Here is a 14,773-nt window from a genome sequence, read left to right as displayed (position 1 = left end):
CTGACACGTCCACTCCCAAATATCTGAATACGTTCACCTCCTCCATACTCTCTCCCTCCAATCTGATATTCAATCTTTCATCACCTAATCTTTTTGTTATCCTCATAACCTTACTCTTTCCTGTATTCACCTTTAATTTTCTTCTTTTGCACACCCTACCAAATTCATCCACCAATCTCTGCAACTTCTCTTCAGAATCTCCCAAGAGCACAGTGTCATCAGCAAAGAGCAGCTGTGACAACTCCCACTTTGTGTGTGATTCTTTATCTTTTAACTCCACGCCTCTTGCCAAGACCCTCGCATTTACTTCTCTTACAACCCCATCTATAAATATATTAAACAACCACGGTGACATCACACATCCTTGTCTAAGGCCTACTTTTACTGGGAAAAAATTTCCCTCTTTCCTACATACTCTAACTTGAGCCTCACTATCCTCGTAAAAACTCTTCACTGCTTTCAGTAACCTACCTCCTACACCATACACTTGCAACATCTGCCACATTGCCCCCCTATCCACCCTGTCATACGCCTTTTCCAAATCCATAAATGCCACAAAGACCTCTTTAGCCTTATCTAAATACTGTTCACTTATATGTTTCACTGTAAACACCTGGTCCACACACCCCCTACCTTTCCTAAAGCCTCCTTGTTCATCTGCTATCCTATTCTCCGTCTTACTCTTAATTCTTTCAATTATAACTCTACCATACGCTTTACCAGGTACACTCAACAGACTTATCCCCCTATAATTTTTGCACTCTCTTTTATCCCCTTTGCCTTTATACAAAGGAACTATGCATGCTCTCTGCCAATCCCTAGGTACCTTACCCTCTTCCATACATTTATTAAATAATTGCACCAACCACTCCAAAACTATATCCCCACCTGCTTTTAACATTTCTATCTTTATCCCATCAATCCCGGCTGCCTTACCCCCTTTCATTTTACCTACTGCCTCACGAAGTTCCCCCACACTCACAACTGGCTCTTCCTCACTCCTACAAGATGTTATTCCTCCTTGCCCTATACACGAAATCACAGCTTCCCTATCTTCATCAACATTTAACAATTCCTCAAAATATTCCTTCCATCTTCCCAATACCTCTAACTCTCCATTTAATAACTCTCCTCTCCTATTTTTAACTGACAAATCAATTTGTTCTCTAGGCTTTCTTAACTTGTTAATCTCACTCCAAAACTTTTTCTTATTTTCAACAAAATTTGTTGATAACATCTCACCCACTCTCTCATTTGCTCTCTTTTTACATTGCTTCACCACTCTCTTAACCTCTCTCTTTTTCTCCATATACTCTTCCCTCCTTGCATCACTTCTACTTTGTAAAAACTTCTCATATGCTAACTTTTTCTCCCTTACTACTCTCTTTACATCATCATTCCACCAATCGCTCCTCTTCCCTCCTGCACCCACTTTCCTGTAACCACAAACTTCTGCTGAACACTCTAACACTACATTTTTAAACCTACCCCATACCTCTTCGACCCCATTGCCTATGCTCTCATTAGCCCATCTATCCTCCAATAGCTGTTTATATCTTACCCTAACTGCCTCCTCTTTTAGTTTATAAACCTTCACCTCTCTCTTCCCTGATGCTTCTATTCTCCTTGTATCCCATCTACCTTTTACTCTCAGTGTAGCTACAACTAGAAAGTGATCTGATATATCTGTGGCCCCTCTATAAACATGTACATCCTGAAGTCTACTCAACAGTCTTTTATCTACCAATACATAATCCAACAAACTACTGTCATTTCGCCCTACATCATATCGTGTATACTTATTTATCCTCTTTTTCTTAAAATATGTATTACCTATAACTAAACCCCTTTCTATACAAAGTTCAATCAAAGGGCTCCCATTATCATTTACACCTGGCACCCCAAACTTACCTACCACACCCTCTCTAAAAGTTTCTCCTACTTTAGCATTCAAGTCCCCTACCACAATTACTCTCTCACTTGGTTCAAAGGCTCCTATACATTCACTTAACATCTCCCAAAATCTCTCTCTCTCCTCTGCATTCCTCTCTTCTCCAGGTGCATACACGCTTATTATGACCCACTTCTCGCATCCAACCTTTACTTTAATCCACATAATTCTTGAATTTACACATTCATATTCTCTTTTCTCCTTCCATAACTGATCATTTAACATTACTGCTACCCCTTCCTTTGCTCTAACTCTCTCAGATACTCCAGATTTAATCCCATTTATTTCCCCCCACTGAAACTCTCCTACCCCCTTCAGCTTTGTTTCGCTTAGGGCCAGGACATCCAACTTCTTTTCATTCATAACATCAGCAATCATCTGTTTCTTGTCATCCGCACTACATCCACGCACATTTAAGCAACCCAGTTTTATAAAGTTTTTCTTCTTCTCTTTTTTAGTAATTGTTTACAGGAGAAGGGGTTACTAGCCCATTGCTCCCGGCATTTTAGTCGCCTCATACGACACGCATGGCTTACGGAGGAAAGATTCTTTTCCACTTCCCCATGGACAATAGAAGAAATAAAAAAGAACAAGAGCTATTTAGAAAAAGGAGAAAAACCTAGATGTATGTATATATATATATGCATGTGCGTGTCTGTGAAGTGTGACCAAAGTGTAAGTAGGAGTAGCAAGATATCCCTGTTATCTTAGCGTGTTTATGAGACAGAAAAAGAAACCAGCAATCCTACCATCATGCAAAACAGTTACAGGTTTTTGTTTCACAGTCATCTGGCAGGACGGTAGTACTTCCCTGGGTGGTTGCTGTCTACCAACCTACTATATATATATATATAAAGGGTTGGAGAGAGGGGGTAAAGGAGGTTTTGTGGGTAAGGGGCTTGGACTTCCAGCAAGCGTGCGTGAGCGTGTTAGATAGGAGTGAATGGAGACGAATGGTACTTGGGACCTGACGATCTGTTGGAGTGTGAGCAGGGTAATATTTAGTGAAGGGATTCAGGGAAACCGGTTATTTTCATATAGTCGGACTTGAGTCCTGGAAATGGGAAGTACAATGCCTGCACTTTAAAGGAGGGGTTTGGGATATTGGCAGTTTGGAGGGATATGTTGTGTATCTTTATGTGTGTATGCTTCTAGACGGTTGTATTCTGAGCACCTCTGCAAAAACAGTGATAATGTGCGAGTGTGGTGAAAGTGTTGAATGATGATGAAAGTATTTTCTTTTTGGGGATTTTCTTTCTTTTTTTTGGGTCACCCTGCCTCGGTGGGAGACGGCCGACTTGTTGAAGAAAAAAAAAAAAAAATATATATATATATATATATATATATATATATATATATATATATATATATATATATATATATATATATATATATATATATATATATTTTTTTTTTTTTCAACAAGTCGGCCGTCTCCCACCGAGGCAATAGAATTTGGTATAAAAACTGTAAAAAGTAAAATGCACAACCAGTACACTCATTACTTACCTTAAAAAATTTACTAAATTTTTTAAGGTCTCTAAATAATTTTTTTTTTTCAACAAACCGGCCGTATCCCATCAAGGCAGGGTGGCCCAAAAAGAAAAACGAAAGTTTTTCTTTTTAAATTTAGTAATTTGTACAGGAGAAGGGGTTACTAGCCCCTTGCTCCCGGCATTTTAGTCTCCTCTTACAACATGCATGGCTTATGGAGGAAGAATTCTGTTTCACTTCCCCATGGAGATCAGAGGAAATAAACAAGAAGAAGAACTAGTAAGAAAATAGCAGAAAACTCAGAGGGGTGTGTGTATATATATGCTTGTATATGTATGTGTAGTGTGACCTAAGTGTAAGTAGAAGAAGCAAGACGTACCTGAAACTTTGCATGTTCATGATATAAAAATGGACACCAGCAATCCTACCATCATGTAAAACAATTACAGGCTTTCATTTTACACTCACTTGGCAGGACGGTAGTACCTCCCTGGGCGGTTGCTGTCTACCAACCTACTACCTACAACTCAACAGACTTTGTTTCTTTCTTTCAACACACCGGCTGTATCCCACTGAGGCGGGGTGGCCCAAAAGGAAAAACAAAAGTTTCTCCTTTTACATTTATTAATATATACAGGAGAAGAGGTTACTAGCCCCTTGCTCCCGGCATGTTAGTCGCCTCTTACAACACGCATGGCTTATGGAGGAATAATTCTGTTCCACTTCCCCATGGAAGTAAGAGGAAATGAACAAGAACAAGAACTAGAAAGAAAACCCAGATGGGTGTGTATATATATGTTTGTACTTGTATGTGTAGTGTGACCTAAGTGTTAGTAGAAGTAGCAAGACGTACCTGAAGTCTTGCATGTTTATGAGACAGAAAAAAAGACGCCAGCAATCCTACCATCATGTAAAACAATTACAGGCTTCCGTTTTACACTCGCTTGGCAGGACGGTAGTGCCTCCCTGGGCGGTTGCTGTCTACCAACCTACTACCTACAACTCGACAGACTTTGTTTCTTTCTTTCAACACACCGGCCGTATCCCACCGAGGCGGGGTGGCCCAAAAGGAAAAACAAAATTTTCTCCTTTTACATTTATTAATATATACAGGAGAAGGGGTTACTAGCCCCTTGCTCCCGGCATATTAGTCGCCTCTTACAACACGCATGGCTTACGGAGAAAGAATTCTATTCCACTTCCACATGGAGGTAAGAGGAAATAAACAAGAATAAGAACTAGAAAGAAAATAGAAGAAAACCCAAAGGGGTGTGTATATATATGCTTGTACATGTATGTGTAGTGTGACCTAAGTGTAAGTAGAAGTAGCAAGACGTACCTGAAATCTTGCATGTGTATGAGACAGAAAAAGAAGACACCAGCAATCCTACCATCGTGTAAAACAATTACAGGCTTCCGTTTTACACTCACTTGGCAGGACGGTAGTACCTCCCTGGGCAGTTGCTGTCTACCAACCTACTATCTACAACTCAACAGACTTATTCCCCTATAATTTTTGCACTCACTTTTGTCCCCTTTGCCTTTATACAAAGGAACTATGCATGCTCTCTGCTAATCTCTAGGTACCTTAACCCCCCTCTTTTTATCACAACTTACCCTAGATGTCGTAGTAAACGAGAGAGAATGAGAGACATGGAAAATGTAAACAAACTGAGAATGAACAGGTAATGGGTGGTTAAACACAGTTCATATGCATTCCCTTTGCATAATACATGTGTTTGTGAAACTTTTTCCCCATAATACAAACACCTTGCATTGTGGACAAGTTGTCTTCACGTTATTGCAGTAGAATAAATAACAGTTGGTAGGCGATTTGGACCTTCCTCGCATGGGCCATTAGGCCTGTTGCAGTGTTCCTCCTTATGTTCTTATAGATGGATTAATGAAAATGTCTATAATAATGTTATATACAACATTTAAAGTGCCTAGAGTGATTATTATTATTGTTATTAATATGATATCTTAAAGATTAGTGAGACACTCTTAGTGATTTTAATTTGTACCAGCATGCCAGCACAGCATGTACAGTGTTAGTCATAGCATTATGCCGCCCCTCCTGCACAAACATACCAAAACACAAACACATACCATGAAAGATTATAATACATATATTTGCATACTTACTAAGGTTTTAATACTTGCTGCTGTGTCTTTTATGCTTAACCCTTTCAGGGTTTTGGCCGTACTAGTACGGCTTACGCACCAGGGTTTTTGACGTACTAGTGCGCCTAAATTCTAGCGCCCTCAAATCTAGTGAGAGAAAGCTGGTAGGCCTACATATGAAAGAATGGGTCTATGTGGTCAGTGTGCACAGTATAAAAAAAATCCTGCAGCACACAGTGCATAATGAGAAAAAAAAACTTTGACCGTGTTTTTGGATTAAAACAGCGACTTTGCACTGTATTTTCATATGGCATTTATTGTTGTATTCTAGTTTTCCTGGTCTCATTTTATAGAATGGAAGACATATTACAGAAATTGAGATGATTTTGACTGGTTTTACAATGAAAAGTACCTTGAAATTTAGCTGAAAGTAGCAGAAATGTTTGATTTTTACCAAAGTTCAAAAGTAAACAAATCATGCCAAGCGTCCAATACACGTCAACTGGTGAGTCTAATATTCTTTCACAAGTTCGCCGATATTATTTATACCATTTTTTACACTAATGCAGTAGTCTGCATAACAGTAAATCTTCTATTTTTGTGAGAATAAAAATTCAAAGTGGAAAGCAAAAGAATGTAAGAGGGGCGTGGGGACATGACTAATAAACAGAGGAAATGTTATTTTAGTGCCAGGAATGTCTTTCTTGTTTATTCTGGACCCTATTTGGAAATTGGCATCTTTGGAAATTTGTGTGAAATTGGCAAAATTGCTAAATTCTGACCACTTTATTGGATAGTTGAAATCAGTAAATGGGTGGTTTCTTGTACTCATTCGATAGAAAAAATGGAGTTCTAGTGCAATAGTTATGATTTTTGTCGACTAGTACACTGGAATAGGCCGAAAATAGGGCTCAAATTAGGCAAAATTGCCGATGCGTAAACATCGTCAAGACCGCTAACTTTGCATGAGCATAATTCCATAAGTTTTCCATCAAATTTCATACTTTTAGTGTCATTATGATTGGGAAAAGATTCTCTATCTTTTCACTAGAAAAAATAATTTTTTTTTTTTGAAAATTTGGTGACCCTGAGACCAAGTCTCGGAGAGGGCCTGGTGACCCTGAAAGGGTTAATCATGGACCTCAGCCATGTAGGAAGACTCTCACACAAATTCTTGAGAGTTTGGGGAGGTATATTATTCCATGCCTCATGTAGAGCAGCCACCAACCGTGGGATGGAACTGATATCCTTGCCCAGTAAACTTCATTTCACTGTTGACCAGAGGTTCTCAATAGGGTTCAGGTCTGGGGAATTTTCTGGCCAGTCATTAAAGAACCTCACTTCACAGTCCTTAAGCCACTGAAATACAGATTTAGCAGTATGACACGATGCACTATCTTTCATAAAAATCGTAGCCCCACACTTGTCAAACGCCTCATGTAAATTGTCACACAGTAACTCCAGGTAATTATACTAGCTCATATACTGGTTTAGGAGAAGTGCAATGACTTCACCAACACTCTGAGCACTGAAACACCTCCAAATCATGAGCAAGTCTGGGTGTTTGGTGGTCTCACAGGTGTAGCGTGGGTCTAACGGGTCACTACCTCTGGGCTGGTACACATGTCCCCCACGGTTACAGGTGATGATAAAGGTTGCTTCATCACTCCAAAGTACTTTAGACCACTGTTGAGAATTCCAGTGAAGATATTTCTTTGCATAATCCATCCTATGTTTCTTCTGTGGCTTGGAGACGTTTGGTTTCTTAACCTGGTGGTGACTACTGTAGTCCAGCTCTGACACACGTCTGTTAACAGTTCTTACAGACACCTCTGAGAGAAGATGTGGGTTGTTTTCTTTCAATTTTCTAGCAATTATGATAGGTGTATTCTCTAACAGCTTCTTTAACACAGTTGAAGTACGAACAGATGCCTTCTTCGAGGGGCCAGGCCGAGGTTTGGCAGATGGTAACTCAACACAGCCACCAGCCTTGAAACACTGCACCCAGTTCCTCACTGAATGCTCACACACACACCAACATTCTCCACTATTTCTTTTGTGTGGTGCCCAGCTTTGTGAGGCCCTATGATTTGAGCTATAGTTTCTGGTGTTAAGACTTCCTTTTACCCATAATCAAACATGTATAGCCCCAAAACCAAAGAGAGCAGCGAACTGAAGATGGGGCGGATGAGAGACAAAAGTGCAACACTTCCTCTCACCACAGCAGCCACGTGAGCATTGAGGAGTCACTGTGGAGTGTGGCGGCAGGCCGTGACATCATTCTAATGGCTGCTACCCAGCATAATGCGCTGACGAAAAAGACCCCCCTGTATGGTATGCCTTTGATTTTTGCCACAGCATTATGCCGGGGTGCTCACCCTGCATAATGCTGTAAGTTTATTTAGGTACAGGTACACATAAGTATAATTTTCAGTGGGGATGTCGTGTCGAAGGGCAGTGTGTGGTGTGGTTATTATGCAGAGAATTCATAGTGTGAAAATTAGAAGGTGTGGAGTTACTGAAAGTATTAGAGGGCTGAAGAAGGGTTGTTGAGGCAGTCTGGTCATTTAGAGATGATGGAACAAAGTAGAATGAGTTGGAGAGTGTATAAATCTTTAGGGGAAGGAAGGCAGGGTAGGGGTCATCCTAGTAAAGGTTGGAGGGAGGGGGTGAGGGAGGGGGCAAAGGAGGTTTTGTGGGTGAGGGGCTTTGACTTTCCAGAAATTGTGCATGAACGTGTTAGATGGGAATGAATGGAGACAAGTGGTTTTTGGAACCTGATGAGCTGTTGGAATGTGAGCAGGGTAATATTTTGTGAAGGGATTCACAAAAACCGGTTAGCCGGACTTGAGTCCTGGAGGTGGGAAGTACAAAGCCTGCACTTTAAAGGAGGGGCTTGGGATATTGGCTTTTTGGAGGGACATCTAAAAAGTTGTATCTGAGTGCTTCTGCAAAAACAGTGACTATATATAAATGATGGTGGAAGTACTGAATGAAGATGAAATTTTTTTCTTTCTGTTTAGGGTTTTTCTTTCTCTTTAGGTCACCCTGCTTTGGTGGGAAATGGCCGACATGTTAAAAAAAAATATGTGAATATAGAAATTACTCTTGGTATTTTAAAAATGATAAAATAGAAAACAAAAAATGATAAATATGTTTTCTGTATTGTGTTTGTTAAAATCATCAAAAGACTATGATGGTGAAAGATAATGTTAAATTAATGAGTAACAAGAAAATTGATAGACCTAGTCTAGGCTACATTCCATACAGCATTTTAATTTGTGAAGTCTGTAAATAATACATACAAGTTAGGAACATCAGTTTGTGAGTAATGAAACTTAAGGTAATAAAGCAGGTTGATAAAAAATGAAATAATCATTACAGAAATTTATTGGGTTAAAAGAATATTGTACAGGTATACGACTTGTACATGCCATGCTGACAAAGCTCCAACGTCTGTCCATTTCAAGATCCGACCGGCTGGTCGAAACAGAACTCGGATGTAAAGTCTGGGAGGATCTGTACACAAGCATATAAGGTATAAAATCTATTCCTCAGAGAAAGAATGTAGAGGAATGTACAGAAGAAAAAGCACATAGAATATGCAGGAGACAAAGAACATACAGCTAGGTAAAAGGATACAAATGCAACTAGTATGACATTTTGTTGTGGCAATGTTTCGCTCTCCAGGAGCTTTGTCAGGCCGTTACATGGCTTGGCAAAGCTCTTGAAGAGCAAAACATTGCCACAATAAAGTGTCACATTAGTTGCACTAGTGTCCTTTTACCTAACATATTGTCAGTAATTCTACCAACATTATTACAAGAATACAATGAAGGGGAAAAGGCTTATGGAACAACTTAAAAATTAGAATGTCACAACAAAAGAAAGATAACTTACACTGAGAGGTAACTGATATTTAGTAGCTCCCCTTTAGTAAACTCAAGAATGCTTCAGTATAAAGTCCAAATTTTCATTAATCTATGTAATTTCTGTTGTTTAGTGTGTGGGTTTGTGTTCATTGAGGTTCTGAACACAAGGAATGTTTAGTGTTTCTGTGGGTTTGTGTTACTTGAGGTTCTGAACACAGGTAGTATATTGAAGGCTACGCTAAAGATTGCACGTTCAATATGACACTAAGATATATTGTGTTCATAATGTTCAGAAACATTGGTGAGAGCTTGTATATTAGTAGTCACTGAGAAATCATTACCATGATGTATTTTAATTTTCAGAGATGTGATCAGTGGAGATACTCTCTTGAACTGTCTCTTACCTGACGATGATGGACAGACATCGCCCAATCCTGCCAACTTTTTCCAGCTGAACCGTCTACGCATCAACCTCTGTGACCACCTCAGTGCCACTGGTAGACCATACAAGTGGGCACAGACACTGGCAGGCTTGTCATTCTCAAGTTCTAAACAGTCTGCAGGTACTGGAGAAGAAACTCAAGAGATGGTAAGACACTTCTCATTATTAGTAGAGAAAACATTCAAGAAGAGTAAGACGCTTTTTAGTGGAAAAAGATAATTTTCGTAAGTGGAGAACATACTTATGAAATGTTGAGACACTTTTTATTGCAAGTGGCCTAATACAATAAGGAATGTATAATATGTGTATGGTTGCTACATTATTTTATTATTATTATCACACTGGCCGATTCCCACCAAGGCAGGGTGGCCCGAAAAAGAAAAACTTTCACCATCATTCACTTCATCAGTCTTGCCAGAAGGGTGCTTTACACTACAGTTTTTAAACTGCAACATTAACACCCCTCCTTCAGAGTGTAGGCACTGTACTTCCCATCTCCAGGACTCAAGTCCGGCCTGCCGGTTTCCTTGAACCCCTTCATAAATGTTACTTTGCTCACACTCCAACAGCACGTCAAGTATTAAAAACCATTTGTCTCCATTCATTCCTATCAAACACGCTCACGCATGCCTGCTGGAAGTCCAAGCCCCTCGCACACAAAACCTCCTTTACCCCCTCCCTCCAACCTTTCCTAGGCCGACCCCTACCCCTCCTTCCTTCCACTACAGACTGATACACTCTTGAAGTCACTCTGTTTCGCTCCATTCTCTCTACATGTCCGAACCACCTCAACAACCCTTCCTCAGCCCTCTGGACAACAGTTTTGGTAATCCCGCACCTCCTCTTAACTTCAAAACTACGAATTCTCTGCATTATATTCACACCACACATTGCCCTCAGACATGACATCTCCACTGCCTCCAGCCTTCTCCTCGCTGCAACATTCATCACCCATGCTTCACACCCATATAAGAGCATTGGTAAAACTATACTCTCATACATTTCCCTCTTTGACCCACTTTTCGCATCCAACCTTTACTTTAATCCACATAATTCTTGAATTTACACATTCATATTCTCTTTTCTCCTTCCATAACTGATCCTTCAACATTACTGCTACCCCTTCCTTTGCTCTAACTCTCTCAGATACTCCAGATTTAATCCCATTTATTTCCCCCCACCGAAACTCCCCTACCCCCTTCAGCTTTGTTTCGCTTAGGGCCAGGACATCCAACTTCTTTTCATTCATAACATCAGCAATCATCTGTTTCTTGTCATCTGCACTACATCCACGCACATTCAAGCATCCCAGTTTTATAAAGTTTTTCTTTTCTCTTTTTTAGTAAATGTCTACAGGAGAAGGGGTTACTAGCCCATTGCTCCGGCATTTTAGTCGCCTCATACGACACGCATGGCTTATGGAGGAAAGATTCTTTTCCGCTTCCCCATGGACAATAGAGGAAATAAAGAAGAACAAGAGCTATTTAGAAAAAGGAGAAAAACCTAGATGTATGTATATATATATGCATGTGCGTGTCTGTGAAGTGTGACCAAGGTGTAAGTAGGAGTAGCAAGATATCCCTGTTATCTAGCGTGTTTATGAGACAGAAAAAGACACCAGCAATCCTACCATCATGTAAAATAGTTACAGGTTTCTGTTTCACAGTCATCTGGCAGGATGGTAGTACTTCCCTGGCTGGCTGCTGTCTACCAACCTACTACCTGAAGGTTGCTACATGATATATTAAAACACACAGCCACCCAAGGAGGTACTGCTGTCCTGCCAAATGAGTGTAAGACTGAAACCTGTATTTATTTTACACAATGGTAGGACTGCTGTTGTCTTTTTTTCTGTATCATAAACCACAAGATAACAGGTATATCTTGCTACTACTTACACTTAGATCACACTACACATGCATGTACACATTTATGTAAACACTTTCATCTGAGTTTTCTTCTATTTTTCTTAATAGTTCTTGTTCTTATTATTTCTTTTCATTTCCATGGGGAAGTGGAATAAGAATCTTTCCTACATAAGCCATGCGTGTTGTAAAAATCAGCTAAAATGCCGGGAGCAATGGGCTAGTAACCCCTTCTTCCGTATAGCTTGATGAAAATAAGAATAAGGAAACCAGTCCTGCAACATCATCATTCATTTGTTTGTTGAGTTCTCTAATGTGTTTCTTTATTTCCTTTTGCTTCATATTCTCACTGTGTGAAGGTCATTATCCAAAGACACCTTCAAATTCTTCATAGCTCTGTTTGAATGTGCATGGATGTGTTTGAATGTGCATGGATGTAGTGCAGATGATAAGAAAGAGATGATTGTGGATGTTATGAATGAAAAGAACCTGGATGTCTTGGCTCTAAGTGAAACAAAACTGAAGGGGGTAGGAGAGTTTCAGTGGGGAGAAATAAATGGAATTAGGTCAGGGGTTTCTAATAGATTTAGAGCTAAGGAAGAGTAGCAGTAATGTTCAAGAATCAGTTTTGGCAGGAAAAAAGGGTATTTAAATGTATAAATTCAAGGATTATGTGGAGTAAAATAAGGGTTGAATGTGAAAAGTGGATATAGTAAGTGTTTATACATCTGGGGAAGAGATAAGTGTAGAGGAGAGAGGGAGATGTTGATTGAGTATTTAGGGAGTTTTGAACCAAGTGAGAGAGTGCTTGTAGTGGAGGTACTAAATGCTAAAGTTGTTAAAACTGGAGGGAGTAGTAGGTAAGTTTGGAGTACCAGGGGTAAATGAAAATGGGGGCCTTTATTTGAACTATGTATAGAAAGGGGTTTGGTAATAAGTAATACATAGTTTAAGAAAAAGAGGATAAATAAGTATACCAGATACAATATAGTGCATAATGAAAGTAGCTTGTTGGATTATGTATTGGTGGATAAAAGCTTGATGGGTAGACCAGAATGTGCATGTTTATAGAGGGGAAACAGATGTATCAGATCATTATTTTGAAGTAGCTACAGTTAGAATAAGAGGTAGATGGGGGGGCAAAAATGAAAATGGTAACAGCACATAAGAGAGAGGTGAAAATTCATAAACTAAGAGAAGAGGAAGTTAGGGTGAGATATAAGCAACTATTGGAAGAAAGGTTACAACATGGACAACATGCCCACTCATTTAGCACCTAGACCAGATTCATGGAATGCTCTTTTCATAAAGAAGTGCAAAGTACCACTTGCACGAGCCTTCAGTATTCTTTGGAGAAAGAGTTTAGATCTAGGTGAAATACAGGAGGCCTTAAAGAGTGTAGACATAGCTATTTTGCATAAAGGAGGTAGTAGAGACTAGCTAAAAATTACAGACCAGTACCCCTATCTTCTCACATCATAAAAATCTTTGAAAGAGTGATGAGACGGCAGATTACAAATTTCATGGGCCAGCACAACCAGCATAGCCCAAACCAGCATGGTGTTAGAGCAGGATGATCATGCTTGTCACAGCTACTGAACCATTATGACAGAATTATGGAGGCATTGGAAGGAGACCAAAATGCAGATATGATTTACACAGATTTTGCTAAGGTGTTTGACAAATACGATCATGGAGTGATAACGCACAAAATGAGGACCATGGGCATTATGGGGAAGGTAGGCAGATGGATTTCCAGGTTCCTAACACACACAACACAAAAAGCATTAGTAAACAGAGCAAAATCCAGCATCAGCGAGGTCAAAAGCTCAGTGCCCCAAGGCACTGTCCTGGCACCTTTGCCGTTTCTCATCCTCATAGCAGACATAGATAAAAACACCCATCACACTTTTTTATCATCATTTGCAGATTATTTTTTTATTTTTTTTATTTATTATTATTATCACACTGGCCGATTCCCACCAAGGCAGGGTGGCCCGAAAAAGAAAAACTTTCACCATCATTCACTCCATCACTGTCTTGCCAGAAGGGTGCTTTACACTACAGTTGATACTAAAATAAGCATGAAAATCACTATGGTAGAGGACACTGAAAATTTACAGGAAGACATAAGCAGGGTTTTCCAGTGGGCAGTGGAGAACAACATGACATTCAATGGTGATAAGTTCCAGCTTCTTAGATATGGAAAGAATGGAGAGCTAAAAGAAATACTATATACAAAACTCAAGAGCGTCACCAAATAGAATGAAAGGAACATGTAAAAGACCTGGGAATAATTATGTCAGCTGACCTTTCTTTTAAGGAACATAACGAGACAAAGATCACAACAGCCGGGAAGATGACGGGGTGTGGTATTGAGAACTTTCAAAATAAGGGAAATAATGCCGATGGTGACACTCTTCAAATTGCTAGTGCTCCCTCATTTAGAATATTGCTCAGTGCTGATGGCCCCATTCAAAACAAGAGAAATATCAGAGCTGGAACAAATACAGAGATCGTTGGCCTCTTGGGGCCTTAGCATATCTTCTCATGAAGCTGTTTATTGAGTTTACCTCCACCACTGCCCTCATCCAAGTCAATCCACTTTTCAACCATTTGTATCCCCTTGATCCTGGTCCTTTTGATTCAAACAGTCTGTCCTTATCAAGCCTATCAGTTCCTCTGAAGATTTTGTGTGTATCTTCTTTCAACAAATCTGCCGTATCTCACCGAGGCAGGGTGGCCCAAAAAGAAAAACAAAAGTTTCTCTTTTTAAATTTAGTAATTTATACAGGAGAAGGGGTTACTAGCCCCTTGCTCCCGGCATTTTAGTCGCCTCTTACTACATGCATGGCTTACGGAGGAAGAATTCTGTTCCACTTCTCCATGGAGATCAGAGGAAATAAACAAGAATAAGAACTAGAAAGAAAATAGAAGAAAACCCAGAGGGGTGTGTATATATATGCTTATACATGTATGTGTAGTGTGACCTAAGTGTAAGTAGAAGTAGCAAGACGTACCTGAA

The 14,773-nt window shown here is 39.7% G+C and overlaps 1 protein-coding gene across 2 annotated transcripts in view; it reads left to right on the top strand.

Annotated features, from left to right (window-relative positions):
• thoc5 (THO complex 5) overlaps positions 1-14,773 on the top strand; it is a 70,301-nt gene that overhangs the window by 37,749 nt on the left and 17,779 nt on the right. For both annotated transcript variants that reach the window (XM_070083451.1, XM_070083453.1), the window contains exon 10: positions 9,805-10,030. In XM_070083451.1, the coding sequence (XP_069939552.1) occupies positions 9,805-10,030 (226 nt within the window). The remainder of the gene's footprint in view (positions 1-9,804; positions 10,031-14,773) is intronic.

The sequence above is a fragment of the Cherax quadricarinatus genome, chromosome 9 (assembly GCF_038502225.1).
Source record: "Cherax quadricarinatus isolate ZL_2023a chromosome 9, ASM3850222v1, whole genome shotgun sequence".
Lineage (NCBI taxonomy): Eukaryota > Metazoa > Arthropoda > Malacostraca > Decapoda > Parastacidae > Cherax > Cherax quadricarinatus.
The sequence above is the reverse complement of the archived record's forward strand: the minus strand, read 5'-3'. Positions and strand labels throughout refer to the sequence as shown.